Below are 18,211 nucleotides of genomic sequence, written 5' to 3' on the forward strand. Positions count from 1 at the left end.
TTTTGAAATTATGAAGGTGGGTGGGGTACATGATATTATTTCTGAGGAATTTTGAAGTTACTGTAAAACAAACTTTAATCCAATGTGACAATACAGTAGAACCATGAAGTGCTGAACTCTTACTTTAATTAAAAGACTAAATTTGGAAAAGTTATCGGTATGTTCATGTCACAATTTTCGGTACAAGTATTCTATGTCATCAAGCATAAAAGCGAAAAAATATAACATACATAATAAAGCTGAACTATCCGTGTAAATGAGCTGAGAGCTATTTTTCTATTTCCATTTATTACTTTTCTAAAAAACACATTACAATTAACCAGGTGTCAGCAAAAGTTGTCATTTTTTGCACATACCTTTACACATCAAAGAAGTCCGAACTATAGGTATGGTGTGTGAGAAGGGCCTGAGGCGCTTACATAGTGCACATTTACAGGGATTGTACTGCTGAGATAAATACATAAATAACTTTATCATAAGTCCGCAAAGTGCAACAAAAGAAATAGCAGTATTAATTTTTAGCTCCACTATTCGGACATCGGCGTGACCCTTCTTGGTTAAAGTTTTTCGGCAACCTTTGTTTTTCTGTCATATCTTTGTTACTTTTGCTTATATCTTACTGTAACTTCACATAAACATTGTTCAGTATACAAACAATATATGTGTAGGGGCTGAGCCCATTATACCCAAGGTCAAGGTCACCAAGCTGTTATACTTAGGTTATTTTTAAGGTTAAAGTTTTTCGGCAACCTTTGTTTTGCTGTCATATCTTTGTTACTATTGCTTATATCTTACTATAATTTCACATAAACATTGTCCAGTATACAAACAATGTATGTGTTTGGGCTGAGCCCATTATACCCAAGGTCAAGGTCACCAAGCTGATATACTTAGGTTATTTTTAAGGTTAAAGTTTTTCGGCAACCTTTGTTTTTCTGTCATATCTTTGTTACTATTGCTTATATCTTACTGTAACTTCACATAAACATTGTCCAGTATACAAACAAAGTATGTGTAGGGGCTGAGTTCATTATGCCCAAGGTCAAGGTCACCAAGGTGTTATACTTAGGTTATTTTTAAGGTTAAAGTTTTTCGGCAACCATTGTTTTTCTGTCATATCTTTGTTACTAGTGCTTATATCTTACTGTAACTTTACATAAGCATTGTCCAGCGTACAAACGAAGTATGTATAGGGACTGGGCCCATTATACCCAAGGTCAAGGTCACCAAGGTGTTATACTTAGGTTATTTTTAAGAAAGTTTTTCGGCAACCTTTGTTTTTCTGTCATATCTTTGTCCAGCGTACAAATGAAGTATGTGTAGGGGCTTGGCCCATTATACCCAAGGTCAAGGTCACCAAGGAGTTATACTTTGAATTATTTTCATGTTAAATTTTTTTTTGAAAGCTTCATTTATAGACATATCTTTGGTTCTTTAAAAGATAATGACTTGAAATTAAAAGTATTTGTTTATAATCATCTGCATGTGTGGCTACGTACCCCATAACTCTAACTGTGTCTTTGACAGAATTATGCCCCTTTTGTACTTAAACTTTTTTGCAAATCTTCGCTTTCTGTATACTACTTTAATGCAATATAAGATAAAGACTTGAAACTTAAAATGTATCTTTATCATCATCATCTGCATGTGTGGTAACAATCCCCATAACTCGGATTTGTATTTTTGACCGAATTATGCCCCTTTTATACTTAAACTTTTTACAAACTTTGTTTTCTGGACATAACTTTGGTACTATATAAGATAATGACTTGAAACTCAAAATATATCTTTATCATCATCATCTGCATGTGTTATAACAATCCTAATAACTCAAATTTGTGTATTTGATAGAATTATGCCCCTTGGTGTATCTTCCTTTTAAAGTAAAGGTCTCTTATTCAGACATATATTCATTTTACTGTCAAATCCCCAAATAGTGGAGCGCACTGTCTTATGGACAGCTCTTGTGTAATAATATTATTTATTTACAAGCGTATGTTTGATAAATGACATCGAGAATTCTAACTGACCTTTTAGAAAGCTGCATTTTTAAGTACCTGATATTTTCCACTTGGTGAAAAAAGCATTTTTACAATTATATGACTGACTACAGAAGGAATATCACGGTAATAAAAATACGCTTGACCTAAAGAATGCTACAACCTACTAAACTTCAAAGTTTAAGTTTAAAATAATAAACACTTTCGCTTTAATTAAAGGTGACAAATAAACAAGAAATCTATGATTAAAATCAAATAGATCGTTTCGGATATGTTAGACAGTGAGAAAGCAAACATATCGTACGTATTATTTAGCATGGATGATTTGCACTGTGAATACATACTTTTTACACTTAACAGTTAATTCCAAAAGTACATATACATATATATAGGCTGGGGGGGTTATGCGACTCCTTCCGAAAAGGCCGGTACGTGAGCCGCGAGCTAGTTAATAAATGAATGGTTACTGACTTTTATCTGCATGGCACCTGGCATAGTGGTAGGAGTTTTGAGAGGTAATTGGTAAGCACAATAAAGGTGTCTCATAAGCCAAATTGGCTGGCTCTTTCAATAGGGGTGACACTGTAATAAACAAGACCTTTACGTTTACCTTTTATACACTAGGAATTGTTTTACATGTAAGATCAAAGCATTAACCCCTCGTGAAAATATAATGCATGTGGCATTCACTGTTGATGTATAATTGTAATATTTCATTTTGATGTTACACTGAAACAAACAAATACCCTTTTGCATATTCATTCATATAAAAATATAAAGTTTAAAACAAACAAACAAAAATGGGAACAATGTTTATCTATTTTATTTTGTTGGGTTTAGAGTAACATCAATACGACACAATTAAGTTTTCCCAGGTTTTGCTGGTGGGGAAAGACTACAGGTGCCCCTCCAGACATTTTTTTCGGGCTCAGGCGAATACCTAGGTAGAGACACCAACCTTCGATAAGTCAGCTGGATGACTTCCTTACGTGAAGAATTTTACACCTCAAGTGAGGTTTCGATCCCACGTCGGTGGCAAAGAATTTGAAGTCAGCAACCTTGGCCATCTGGTCATGGAGACACCTATAGAAGTAACGTTTAAAATATTTACCATTATATACTCTCAATGATATTTACCGTCAGAAATTACAAATGTCGAATACACCATACTTTTAATTACAAAAGTTTACACACCATGAGGGTCGGAAAGCACAAATTTACGTTCTTGAACGTATATGTGAATCATCATGTTTGAAATGTAAACAAAGAAATAAAAGTAAATGTTTTCATGTTCGTGGAAAAGATCGAACTGTGATTGTCAATGTTCCTGATAAGGAATATATATGAATGTATAAACACGAGCCGTTTCAACCTACGGGACTTACAGGAACATAGTAAGCGACTGTTTGTTTATTGGTTATATGTTCTAGTAACCTTTGACACTGATTTCGAGGACAAGCCAGATTTGTGACACATACATGTCTGTTGTTGGGCTGGAAAAAGATAGGTCCAAAATTTAAACTAAAAGCTATTTTGTAAAACTTCTTCGTTATTTCTGTGCATATGAGCGTGCGTGGAGTTTGGACGTGTTTTTCAAAACAGCGATTAATTGAAGCTTAAAATTATAAATTTTACAATATTTTTGAATGAAGTATATTGGAAATTTTAGTCAATCGATCGTAAAAGAGTGTTTTACAATCAACTGGAACAACTTTCTTACAATTCCGCTGTTAAAAAAAGTTTTTTAACGTTCGACAGTTTTGACAGTTACGGAGCCTCAGAGACTTGATGTACAGCCGTGTGTAATTTTCAGGAGTTTAGACGCTATTTGAACGAATCAAACACAAGAATCTTTATACCTGTGGTAAAATCAATGTTTCAAAAGGAAACTTTTTGTATGAAAAGAGGTTTTATGAAGAGGAATTGAGAAAATCTCCCTAACAACAGGTTGCTATGGTCGGTAAACAACTTTTTATGAACTTCCGGTCTGTTAGTGGAAATCAACCGTAAAATGTTCTACATGAATAAAACTTCAACTGACACCGTTCAAACGAAGTTCAAGGTCAGCTTTTTGTAAACATTTGTTTCCTGATTCGAAGGTAAACTTTATTATTGTATATCAATGTTTTTTATGCCTACTTAGTCTGCAGAAGTATGCAATTCAAATGAAATGAGGAGAAGAAAGAGACTATCAACTAAATTGCGGAAAAAGTTTAATGATAGTATTTCAGCTGAAATTTCTAACCAGAATCATGTAGAGAAAATTGAGAGCAAGCCTGCAAAAAATAATACAAATAAATCATCATTAGAATCCAATATAGGAGAACCAGATAAGTCTTCTCAAGATCTGAAAAAAACAACAAGAAATTAAGGTTAAACAGTTTAAGTGTGCTGGTTGCTTACAGGAAGACCCACCAGAAGCAAAATATTCAGATGCTACTTGGTTGAAGTGTGATTTCTGCAAAAAATGGTGGCACTTAGAATGTGCAGCATTGGATCCGGGAAAGTGCTAGAGTAATCTCATTCATCAAGTATCCCTGTGTTTTTTGTGTCTTTAAGAATTCGCCATGGCTGAAAGAAAGATTATCAGATACTGTACCTGTAAATAAAACAGGGTTAAATCCAACAAATTCCAGCTGTAGTGAAATAAGTCAATTTCATCAAGTTGATACGATAGTGATTTCTGAGGAAATACATTCACAGTTGGCAAAAAAAATTGTAACAGACACTAGTCAAGTGAACCATATCAAAAATAAAAACAAAGAGAGCAGTGGTGAAGAAATTAGTGAAAAGTCTAAAATAAGTCAAGATAATCTTCTTGATTCTGAAAACAATTTGTTGTAATTGACAACATTGATAATCTGAAACTATTGCGTTCATCTGTAGCTATAAGTAAGAGATTAGAGGAAAAAATATTCAAGGCGTTGAATTTTCATATAGCTTGCCAAGGGGCGGAATTGTTTTGCAGTGTGATAGCAGAAGCCAAAAGCAAGATTTATTAGATAGTTGGCCCGGTAAAATCTTTGGTGAAAAAGAAGTTCTGCACCCTCCAAGAAAGAGAGATGGAGAAACTGTTGGGTTTATGAAAAATATAGATCCTAGATATTCAGAAAGACAAGTATTAAGACTACTACAGAATAAAGGCTTCCAAGTTAAACAAGTGAAGCGTTGTTATCATAGGAGCAGCAGACGACCTATGCCTATAGTAAGATTGGAGTTTGAAACTAGCAGTCATTTAGAAGAAAGTGTAAGTATCAAGCTAGATATATACTACAATAAAAGAGAAGCTTTCATAGAAAAAAAGAGACAAAAACATATCATCAGATGTTATAACTGTATGAGATTTGTACATATCGCAAATCATTGCACTTTTGAGAAAAAGTGTGAGAACTGCGGTGAAAAGAATCACTCATTAGAAGAGTGCAACAATTGTACTAAGTGTGCAAACTGCAACGAACCTCATAGAGCATCCTCATCTGGTTGTAAGGAATATAGAGCAAAATTACAGCAGCTAAAAATTCAAAATATTATCTAAACTAACACGAAAATCATTTCCATTAACTGTCAGTCCTATTATACTGCTAAAAAAGATTTACTTTCACTTGTCAAAAATAATGAAATTGACATTTTATGTTTAAGTGAAACTTGGGAATCAAAAACTCAGAAGTTATCTTTCAAAAACTGGAATATTTTATCAAAACCTAGAGGGCAAGGTGGTCATGGTGGTGTTGCCATTTACAGTAGACAATCTGAAAATTATTTAATTGAAAGACAGCAACATCTAGAACAAGAAAACATAGAAGTTTTGTGTGCTACTGTGAAAATGGAAAAAATGGAAGAAATAATACTGTTGGCCTGCTATATTCCACCGACAAAAACTGATGACATGAAAACATTTATTTCTATGCTTGAAGACTACAGAAAATCATTTAAAAATATCCTTGTAACTGGGGATCTCAATGCAAAGAGTAAAATCTCAATGCAAAAAGTAAACTTTGGGGGAATCAATCAGATAACTATGCAGGTGAACTCTTAGAGAATTTTGTCTTAAAAAGTAACTTTATGTGCATTAATGATGGCATTCCAACTAGACGCAACAGTGACAGTGTAATTGACTTGATCTTAATCACACCAACTTTAAGGAGAAAAATTGCATGCTGTCAAACATTAGATCATGAAAATGTGAGATCTGACCACATAGCTGTGCTTGTGAAAATTGAAGATGGCATACCTAGAGGGCAAAATGAATATATTGAAAAATACAATTTAAGAAAAGTAGATTGGAAAGCATGGAAAGAAGAAACTACAGTAAAATTCAATGATTGGAATGTGAGTGATAACTCAAAAACAAGTATGGATGAACTGTATGACTCCTTAAGAGTATTCAAAGATTGTATGGATAAATGTATACCTAAGGTTAGGGTTCCAATTAATCATAGGAGAACCACTTATCCATGGACAAATGAAGAGGTGAAAACAGCTAAAAGAAATTTAAATTCTGCTAAAAAGCACTTTAGGATGAGGAAAACACCGAACACTTCTGTTAGAACCTACGTAACAAAGAACAAATATATAAAGAAGTGTGTGAAGATGCGAAATCAAAATGGAATGATGAAACATGCACCCAAATTGATAGACACACTGACCCAGGCCAAAAGTGGCTAACATTTCACAAACTAACATCCTATGAAGAGTCTGATGCGGGTATTATGCTGCCATTAACAGATGAAGGAAAACCAGTATTTGACAAAGAAGGAAAATGTAGAATACTGAGAAATACCTTTTTGAAGGGAGAACATGTTAAAAATGAGACTTTCAATGACAAATTAAAGCTTAACAACATCAGAAATGGAATAGCGGAGGAACCAGTTGATGAATTCTTGAATCATGAAATAACTAGAAGTGAAGTTGAAGCTGCCTTACAAAGACTAGAAAAGGGTAAAGCGCCCGGTCCAAACAATATATACACTGATTTGGTCAGAAAAGCTAACAATGCTTTGATAACAGCAGTAACAACATTGTTTCAGATGTCCTTCAACCAAGGTATACTCCCTCATGAATGGAAAGCAGCAGATGTTAAATTTTTAAAAAAACCTGGGAAAGAAACCTACTATGTTCCACATTCATATAGACCAGTTAGTCTAACAAGTGTTTTAGGAAAGTGCCTTGAGACGATCATCAGTGTCAGATTATATTTTTTTGTTGAACACCATGACCTGTTAGACCAAGAACAAGAAGCGTTTAGAGAAGGAAGAGGTACTACACATGCAGTTCTGTGCCTTACACAAGATATTGCAACAAACTTAAAGAATAAACAGGTTACAGTAGCCATATTCCAAGATAATGAGAAGGCATTTGATAGTGTCTGGAGAGATGGTTTATTAGTGAAATTGTATGAATTAGGAATAAAAGGCCCTATCTGGAATTGGATATCCAATTTCCTACAAAACCACACCGCAACATGCTGACAAGGTTACAGGGATGACAGCCACCAGACAAACCTTGGGCTACCTCGGGGCTCAGTACTTTCACCTCTGTTGTTTAACTTATATTTGACAGACATGTTAAAACAAGTTATTAGTCATCAGGTGAAATTCGCTGATGATGGTACAGTGTGGCGTACTGATACAGACATAAAAACACTAGAGACACAACTACAAGAAGATTTGAATTCGATATCAGAATGGACAAATAAGTGGCGCATGAAACAGGTAAAACAGAATACTGCATGTTTTCGAAGGACCCAGATAACACACCAGACATACAACTCGAGCTAAATGGAGCAAGTTTGACAAGAGTTAAGCAGTCAAAGGTTCTTGGTGTTGTACTAGATGAAAAGCTCACCTTCAATCAACATGTCCAATATACAGAAACAAAAGCACTAAGATCACTCGGATTACTGTCATGTGTCGCAAAATCAGAAAAGGTATCTCCACAGAATATGATTAAACTATATCAAAGTTTAATTGTTCCTTACCTAGAGTATGCGTCTTCAGTTTGGCAAACAAGTATTTCAGTACAAATATTAGAAAAAGTCCAGCGAAAAGGTCTGATACTTTGTATGGGAGCAATGGCCACAAGCAGCTGCGAAAGCTTAGAAATACAATCCGGATTACCACCATTAGAATTGCGAAGAACAGAATTAGCAATAAGAGAGTGCACTAAATTAATGGAAAAAAGCGTAAACCACCCTTTGAAACAACCTACTGGAACAACCTTGGCTCTTCAAAAAACAGAACTGTTGAACAACAAGTACAAGCCAGACAGGTTATCAACCAGCTATTACAAGACATAGACCCAGATGCTGTAATAGCTTTTACTGACGGATGGTGCCAAGGAAATCCTGGATTATGTGGGGCAGGATCATGTGTGCTTTTACCAAGTGGAGAACAGATGGAATTAAAGCAGCCAGTTTCAAAATTAGCTTCAGTTCTCCTTGGTGAACTTATAGCAATAAAGATAACACTTGAATTCATCTTAAGGGAGCAAACAAAATACAAAATACCTCTTCTTCAAATATTCTCTGACAGCCTATCAGTAATTGGTATTATGACATTAGGATGGGACAACAAGTTACATATCAGGGCGATTCAAGACGTTAAAAGCATCTGGAAAGCTGTTGAGCAGGATGGAACCACTATAAAACTTGACTGGTCACCTGAGGGCATGCCGAAATTGCTGGGAATGAAGTTGCAGATTGTTTAGCAAAGGAAGCTGTGCTACAGGCTGAAGACATGAAAGGGGAGGCACAAGAGCCCATCACTCAAAAGGATATAAAGAAGGCAACAAAAGAAACAGTAACAATGCTGTGGCAAAGACGATGGGACCCCTCAGGAAAGGGAAAGACGTTGTATGAGATGAAACCAAGAGTCAAACTTAAACAACTGGATTACAGCAAAAATACAAATCAAAGAATCCTCATACAGTTACAAAGTGGCCATTGTAATTTAAAAGAGCATAGATACAAGGTTGGACTGGACAGTAATCCCCATTGTGAATGTGGTGACCCAGAATCAGTAGAGCATTACTTGCTGGAATGCCCAATTACAGAGAACCACAGAGAAATAATGAAAACAAATTTGAATCTCAGAACAGGTGTACGCGACCTTGAATTGAAAATGCTGTTAAGTTCAGGAGAAATTGACTCATGGAAAGATATAAGATCAGTTATAATGGACGAACTTAGCCAGTTTATTGATAAATCAAAAAGATTTGTTAAGCCAGTTCTGGCCGATCACACAACCGGACTCCACTAAAAATGCTTGAATGTAAAAATAATATGTAAATTTTCAAAACACTACCTGAGAGACGTTTACATTGCAAGACATTTAACAGAGACGGAGATGACAACAATGTGTTATTGTGGCTGGAAGGCTTTGAAATCAAAATCAAACAATTCGGTTGTTTAAACGTTAGAATACCAGAAAATTACAGGAAATAAAACATATCTTTGAAAAAGTCCCGATCTTTCATCACTTGTTTGGTTGGCGCATGTTTACAAGTTTATTGTTAGTAGGCCGTGATTAGGGCTGTAATGAGTATCCCAGTACTCGGATATCCACGAATTTAACCAAAAGTTCGAGTACGGATATTCGTCATTGTCGAGATCGTTGGATCGTGATCTTTTTCTTTAATACATGCAATATGTAAAATTCGATCAATAAATCTAAATAAAAGCCACATTGAACGTCTTCTTATCAAAAAATTTGAAACTGTTACTGGCTAGTGTCCTACAACCGGACACTTTTGGAATATTTTTCACGATAACTCGGGAAATAGATATATCTAGTGGTTGAAATTTCACGTGAACAAAGCTAGGTTCTCCTCCTAACTAAAGAGCTAATTTGTTTACTTCTAAAATTAGGTCAAGTACTTTTTCAAGGCCCGCACAAAGGGCCACCGAATCACGTTATTTTAAGGTCTAACAGTACCAGGTTTCTGGACATCGAGTTGTCACTTTATTGATTTTCAATTTACATTCAACATTGAATTAAACTTTATTTTCAACCAATGGAAAGTAGTCGTACTGTGTCTGAGCCCAAGAATTGTATGAATTACCTCTCTTGAACCTATAAATTTGATCGTATCTCTCCCACCCAAATCTTTTAAAATTTCAGTTTTCGAAGAGAAATTATATTTTGATATGAAAGTGTGTTTTAGGGTGTGTAAAAGTCATGCACTAAATTATTAAAGCTGTATTTCCCCGATATAAGTGTTTACTAAACGTCTTGTCTGTTTACCTCAAATTTGCATGGGACCTTTAGATTTAATGATGGGACCTCACGGAAATACTGCGCATGCACATCGCGCCACTTCTGACTTCCCCCGACATGTAAACATGCCTCGTGAGTGCAGACGAAATGAAATATAGCATTTCTTGTAAAATACTTAAATTTAACTGTTGTAACTTTGCCCTGTTGTTGAAAATCAAGCATCCATTTGATCCTAAACAGATTAACAGGGTTAAAGACCACAAAAAAAAAGAAGTGTTTACAGGAGTGTCCGGTTTGGTGGTAGTCCGGATTTGATGGTCGCTAGCCAGTACTAAATATTGTGATATTAATGACCGACATCATATCGTTCATCTGCAAGAACAAGAATGGCCGAACATTACAGAAGTTCACCAGTTAAACCTGACTTTAATTAATGAGCAAAACATTAAACATATTCATAACTATTAAATTGAGCACTATGAGAACTGCAGAGTTTAAATTCCATAAAAAAAAAAACGGTACTTATATAACAGTCTTGCATTTTTGTATCATTATAAGTTGTTGCTGGTGATTTGTGATTCGAACTGTGAATCGTCAGCCCCGACTCGCGAATCGGATCGGATCGCCACTTGTCCGACGATCCACAGCCCTAGCCGTGATGTCCATGAAGCCGTGTAAAGTGATAATTTTGATGACACTTTGGTTTTATTTTGTAATTGTGAGTGATCGTTAAGTGATCAGAAAGATCGGACAGTGGGATGTTATAAAAAAGTGATGCTTTATTTAGATTAGAAAGTGAATCGTACTATACAATAAGGAAGTCTAAGGTAAAATACTCCTTTTATTTCGGTCACTGAAGAAAACATGGTGCACATATTTTTGTAAAAAAGCGGTGCATGTGTGATTTATGTAACACAGTTTAACGACGTTTTCTTAGAAAAATAATGCTCAGCTCATTTACACTGACATATCCTTGATTGATGAATATATATATTGTATAAATATGAGAGATGTACGGTACCAATTAATACTTGCATTGAAAATTTCTATGCATTTTCTTCTAGTACACTGTTGGGACATGCTTTTGAGTGTCATTGATACTTCATAATTTACTCGGAGATACATTTTTTCATTATTATTAGTTTCTCTTTGATCCCTGTGCATTTCTCGTGTTGTAACGACAATCTCAGTTTTACATAGGAATTTTACATTGTCAAAATACTACTTACTTACTTAGTCCTCTTCGTCCCGAACGGGACATAAGGCGTCAACAGTACATCTCCACCTGTCTCTGTCGTTGGCAGCATGTTGTGCCTCGCCCCATGAGAGCCCCATCTCTTAATTCTTGAGTAATGGTGCGCCTCCATGTTATTTTTGGGCGCCCTTGTTTCCTTCTTCCAGGTGCTGTCCATTTCAGTGCTATTTTTGGTGGTCAGGACTGGACCATTCTGAGGACGTGACCTAGCCATCTCATTCTGCGTTGTTTTATTAGCTCACCTGTCACATAGTGACAAGGTGAGCTTTTGTGATCACCCTTCGTCCGTCGTCCGTCCGTCAACAATTTCATGTCTGCATGATAGTGGTTTCATTTATGATTTTATTTTAACCAAACTTGCACACAACTTGTATCACCATAAGATCACGGTTCCTTTCTTGAACTGGCCAGGTCCCATTATGGGTTCCAGAGTTATGGCCCCTGAAAGGGCCAAAATTAGCTATTTTGACCTTGTCTGCACAATAGCAGCTTCATTTATGATTTGATTTTAATCAAACTTGCACACAACTTGTATCACCACAAGATCTTGGTTCCTTTCTTGAACTGGCCAGATTCCATCATGGGTTCCAGAGTTATGGCCCCTTAAAGGTCCAAAATTGGCTATTTTGGCTTTTGCAGCCATATAGAGACTTCATTTATAGTTTTATTTGATACAAACTTCCAAAATATCTTCAACAACAATAAATCTTGATTCCATGACAAATCAGATCCAATCATAGGTTCCAGAGTTATTTTATATCTGATTACCTCCCCTGATTGTAATCAAAATGGATTTATATCAGTAAGTACTTACAGGACTTATTTGAAGTTTCATTATTGTTATTAGTTGGACTGAGGCAATCAGGGTAGATAACTATAGACTGATTTTATGTCAAATTACCTCCCTTTATTTCAAATTAAAATTGTTATATCTCCATAACTAATGAAGATACTGATCTGAAATTTCATTTATGTCAACAGATTTATTTGGCAGGTCCTTCTTTTGTCCACTTACAATATTTTTTTTTTTAATTACTTCCCTTTTACGTTACTATAAATAGCTTATTTTTAGTAACTTTTTTATTATTGGCCATAGGGAAAACACGAGACCAGTTTTCTGTGATACAGCATGGATGGTAACTCCAATTTTTAGGTGTATTTTAACATATCTATACCTTGTAAGATATTTTTTTTCTTTTTGGTTAAATTTCTTTCCTTTGTTGTTCCTGTCCTTTGGACTTAGATATTTTTTCTGAGGACCTTCTTGTCCTCAAGTGCAATGATAACAGGTGAGCGATATAGGGCCATCATGGCCCTCTTGTTTCAATGTCCTTGTGTGCTGCGTTATCGTTGCTAATGACACTTCCAAGGTACGTGAAGTTACTGACCTGTTCAAGAGGGGCGTCGTTTACGGTTATGGAGGTTTCATCAGTACTGTTGACGCTTAGGACTTTGGTCTTGGAAGAGCTGATGGTTAGCCCAGCTTGATTGGCAAAGTTGTTCAACCTGTCAGTTTTCTGTTTAAGATTGTTTGCCTTGGTAGATAGCACCGCCAGATCATCAGCGAAGTCCAGGTCTTCAAGCTGGGAGAATTGGGTCCACTGGATACCTCTGGGCCTATCGCAGGTTTTCTTCATAACCCAATTAATGGTGATTAGGAAGAGGATCGGTGAGATGGTGCATCCCTGTCGCACACCAGACTTCACAGGGAACCACTGTGACAACCGTCCATCGACAATGACACTGCATTCGAACTTCTGGTAGAAGAGTCGTATCAGTATGACCATCTTTGGGGGGATTCTGTAGTTTGCTAGAATCTTCCATAGGGTCTCTCGATGTACACTGTCAAAAGCCTTCTGGAAATCTATGAAGTTGATGTGCACTGGGGTGTTCCACTCTATGCATTGCTCTGTGATGTTCCGCAGTGTGAATATCTGGTCAATGCACCCTCTACCTCTTCTGAAGCCAGCCTGCTCCTGTCTGAGTATGTTGTCTATGGCTTTGTCGATTCTGCCAAGAAGAACTCTACAAAAGACCTTGGATGGAACTGATAGGAGCGTTATGCCACGCCAGTTGTCACAGTTTTGGAGGTCACCTTTCTTGGGGAGCTTGACAATCAGGCCTTTGGTCCAATCATCGGGGACAGTTTCCTCTTCCCAGATCTTCCGAAAGAGGTCAGTCAGCACCTTACTGGAAGTGTTGATGTCAGCCTTCAGCATTTCTGCATGGATGGAGTCGTTACCAGCTGCTTTCCCGTTCTTCATCGCTTTCATGGCAGCTCTGGTTTCAGCCTTTGTTGGTGGGCTGGTATCTATGTCTAGTAGTTCGGTGGCAGGCTGTAGCTCAGGTGGGTCGTCTGGGTCCGGTCGGTTTAGTACCTCCTGGAAATGTTGTACCCATCTTGCCGCTTTCTCTTGTTCAGAGGAAAGATTGTTGCCTTGCTTATCTTTGACTGGCATGGAGTGGTTTGATGATGTACCAGTAAGCTGTTTGGTTATCCTATACGCCACGCTCATCTCTCCTCTTTGTGCTGCCTGCTCCGCCTCACCAGCTAGCTCCTCCACGTATGCTCTCTTATCATTCCGGGCGCTTCTCTTGACCTCCTTGTCCTTAGCTTTGTATGCCTCCTGGGCTCTGCTGTGGAGTTTCGGAGACTTGGTTCCCAGCATCTTGGCTTTCAGGACCTTTCTGTCATCTATCTTTTGCCATGTCACTGGTGTTATCCATTCCTTATTTCGTCTTTTTGTGTACCCCAAGATGGCTGTTCCTGTCTCTACAAAGGACTTTTTTATGTTCTCCCATTTGGTGTTAAGATCGGATTCCATACTTTCCAGAGCAGCAAAGCGGTTTCTAAGCTCAATGGTGAACTCCTCTTTGAAGTTTGTAGATCTTAGCCTGTTGTTCAGGCGCTTCCTGGGTTGGGTCTGTATGGCAGTCCACTGTAGCCTCAGTCTGATTGTGGAAGTGAGCAGGTAGTGATCACTGTAGACATCTGCACCTCGATGAATTCTGACATCTCTAAGCGATCTCCTCCACTTGCCTCCAATGATGACATGGTCAATTTGATTGACAGTGCTACTGTCAGGCGACTTCCAGGTAAGTTTGTGGATATCACACAGTTGTTATCCAGGCAAAAATCAATGAGACGTTCCCCATTATCGTTCATTGTTCCGCAGCCATGTTTGCCCATAGCGCGTTCTCTTTCTTCGTTCTCTGAACCGACTTTGGCATTCATGTCTCCGATGACCAGTAGCATATCATGTTGGGGAACTTTAGAGACTGTATGCTGCAGAGCCTCATACAAGTCATTCTTGTCTTCCTCCTCCGCCTCATTTGTTGGTGCATAACACTGTATGACAGTGAGTTTGCAGTGTCTGGAGTTGAAGCGTGCTCTGATCATTCTCTCGCCAAGTGGTTCCCACTCTAACAGAGTATGTACCTGTTTCTTGGCTACTATGAGGGCTACACCATGTATATGTTTGTTGTCATGCCCAGAGTGTAGGATGACCGACCCATTGCTGGTGATTTGTTTTCCCGATCCTGTCCAGCGACACTCACTGGCCCCTAGTATGTCCAGTCGATACCTTTCCATCTCTCGCAATACTTGAGCAGATCTAGATGGTTCAAACATGGTGTGAACATTCCACGTGCCAGTACGAATTTTTGATTTTGGCCAAGTAAACTATCTGTCGTACTCCTGACTTCCTGCTGTAGGCTTTCATCTAGAGTAGTCATGTTGCCGTTCAGTTGGCTCAAGTCTATTAGTGGGCTAGTTGTTTGGTATGCATTTGTATTTGTTGACGTTTCCGTAACAGATTTTGTTTTACAGGATGGGGGCGTTAACCCCATGCCCAACCCTCCTCCTTTATCTGGGCTTGGGACCGGCAGTATCCAGGCGGAGTTCGATCCAGCATAGTCCTTAAGTTTGAAACTCATGAGAATTTGTCAAAATGTTTTTCTTGAGGTCAAGTTTGAAACTGAATCATGTGGGGTCAAAAACTAGGTCACCCGGTCAGGTCAAAGGAAAAACTTGTTAACATTCTAGAGGCCACAGTTGTGACCCAATCTTTATGAAACTTGGACAGAATGTTTGTCTTGATGATCTCTAGATCAAATTTGAAACTTGGTCATGTGTGGTCAAAAACTAGGTCAGTAGGCCATAATTATCAACTCTGGTGAGTGATATAGGGCCATCATGGCCCTCTGTTTTTGTGGGAGGGATTTGCCTTTGTTGATTGTCAGGATGTCTGTCTGTCTGATTTTGTGTTGTGCATATCAAAAAGTATTTAACCTAGTGTCATCAAACCTTATAGGATTGTTGATAAAATGTGAATTTGCTTTGGATTTCACTCATCTAGACCACAGTTATGGCCCTTGACTTAGTCAAAAATAGGCATAAAAGGGCCTTAAAAATTTGTGTCACATGTATCTCAAAAATAATTGACCTACGGTCATGAAACATTGGAATTTTATTTAGCATGTGAAGTTGTACACCTGTGGTTTGGTATTTCACTCTGTCAGCCAAGAGTTATAGCCCTTGACTTAGTCAAAAATGCATAAAAGACCATAAGAGATTGTGTCCACTATTTCTTTATTAAAATGTATTTGACCTGGAGTCATAAAACATTAGAGGATTGATGTTTAGCAAACAAAGATGTGTACCTGCTGTTTTATTTGGGATTTCATTCAAACGACTAGGAGTATGATCCTCAGTGACTTAGTGAAAAGTACATAAAGTACTTGAAGGTGTTGCACATGTCATAGAAATTAGTTGCCTAATCATGTAGGAATATAAGTCACCATGTAAATTTTTAGCTCCACTATTCGGAGAATAGGGGTCAATACTACTTGTGTCGGCGTCGGCATGACCCTTCTTGGTTAAAGTTTTTCGGCAACCTTTGTTTTTCTGTCATATCTTTGTTACTATTTCTTATATCTTACTGTAACTTCACATAAACATTGTCCAGTATACAAACAATGTATGTATAGGGGCTGGGCCCATTATACCCAAGGTCAAGGTCACCAAGGTGTTCTACTTGGGTTATTTTTAAGGTTAAAGTTTTTCGGCAACCTTTGTTTTTCTGTCATATCTTTGTTACTATTGCTTATATCTTACTGTAACTTTACATAAACATTGTCCAGTATGCAAACAAAGTATGTACAGGGACTGGGCCCATTTTATCCAAGGTCAAGGTCACCAAGGTGTTATACTTAGGTTATTTTTAAGGTTAAAGTTTTTCGGCAACCTTTGTTTTTCTGTCATAACTTTGTTACTTTTGCTTATATCTTACTGTAAGTTCTCATAAACATTGTCCAGTATACAAACATAGTATATGCAGGGGCTGGGCCCATTATACCCAAGGTCAATGTCACAAAGGAGTTATACTTGGAATTATTTTCATGTTAAATTTTTTCGAAAGCTTTATTAATAGACATATTATCTTTGGTACTTTAAAAGATAATGACTTGAAATTAAAAATATTTGTTAATTATCATCATCTGCATGTGTGGTTACATACCCCATAACTCTTATTGTATTTTTGACAGAATTATGCCCCTTTTGTACTTAAACTTTTTTTGCAATCTTCGCTTTCTGGATATTACTTTAATGCAATATAAGATAAAGACTTGAAACTTAAAATGTATCTTTATCACCATCATATGCATGTGTGGTAACAATCCCCATAACTCGGATTTGTATTTTTGACCAAATTATGCCCCTTTTATACTTAATTTTTTTTAACAAACTTTGTTTTCTGGACATACTTTTGGTACTATATAAGATAATGACTTGAAACTCAAAATATATCTTTACCATCATCATCTGTATTTGTTGTAACAATCCTAATAACTCTAATTTGTGTATTTGATGGAATTATGCCCCTTGGTGTATCTTCCTTTTATAGTAGAGGTCTCTTATTCAGACATATATTCATTTTACTGTCCAATCCACAAAATGTGGAGCATGTTGTCTTACGGACAGCTCTTGTTGTTCTTGTTTTAAGCTCACCTGAGCACAAAATGGAAAACATTGAAAATCACCCTGCATGACATCAACAGTTTGACTCTTAACACTCTAGCGGTCACAAGTGAGTTCAAAAACTTTGTTAGCATTCTAAAGGCCACATTTTCTAATTGATCTTCATTAAACTTTGTGAGAATGTTTTGTCTCTATGAAATTGAAAAGTGAGGTGCCTGTAGTCAAAAACTAGGTCAATAGGTCAAACAAAGAAGTATAAATACACAGAATGGCAACTGGCTGTAATCTCGCGTGAGCTCGTGTCAGAGCGTGATTCGGCGTTATCTTACTAAAAACAAACATCGGCGAGCATGCAGTTACAATTTGTACCTTTAAAACTACATTTAAAATACATGTTAGCTTCTAAAACAAAATTAGTTTAATGAGAAATGGTCTTAAGACACGAAGTACAGGGGGTTTTTTGCCATCGAAAGAAGCGTGGTCATACGGTGATAATTATTTTACCGATGAATAATTGCTTTCGCATACAAAATGGCGCGTGGAGAAAGCGCCACTTCCGGTAACGAGATCTCGTTTTTTTGTCACGGGAGGTTGGCGAGATTTGCTCTATATGCCTTTCAAGTTGCCAATCTATTTATTTTATAGTTCTTTGGGTCAAATCATAGGAAAACCTTGTTTTAACACTAGAAGCCACATTGTCTGCTTGATTTTCATTATACTTAATCAGAATGTTTGCCTGTTTAAAATTTAGGATAATTTTGTA

The 18,211-nt window shown here is 37.0% G+C and overlaps 1 protein-coding gene across 3 annotated transcripts in view; it reads left to right on the top strand.

Annotated features, from left to right (window-relative positions):
- The window catches only part of LOC123537554 (CWF19-like protein 1), a 281,916-nt gene that overhangs the window by 260,555 nt on the left and 3,150 nt on the right, over nucleotides 1-18,211 (top strand). The window contains exon 14 of one of the 3 annotated variants that reach the window (XM_053529212.1): nucleotides 3,904-3,931. The exons of the other annotated variants lie outside the window; for them this stretch is intronic. Within the exon in view, the coding sequence (XP_053385187.1) occupies nucleotides 3,904-3,916 (13 nt within the window). The 3' untranslated portion in view covers nucleotides 3,917-3,931. Of the gene's footprint in view, nucleotides 1-3,903; nucleotides 3,932-18,211 lie in introns of those variants that run through there. 3 annotated transcript variants of the gene reach the window in all.

This window comes from Mercenaria mercenaria, chromosome 17 (assembly GCF_021730395.1).
Source record: "Mercenaria mercenaria strain notata chromosome 17, MADL_Memer_1, whole genome shotgun sequence".
Taxonomy (NCBI): Eukaryota; Metazoa; Mollusca; class Bivalvia; order Venerida; family Veneridae; genus Mercenaria; species Mercenaria mercenaria.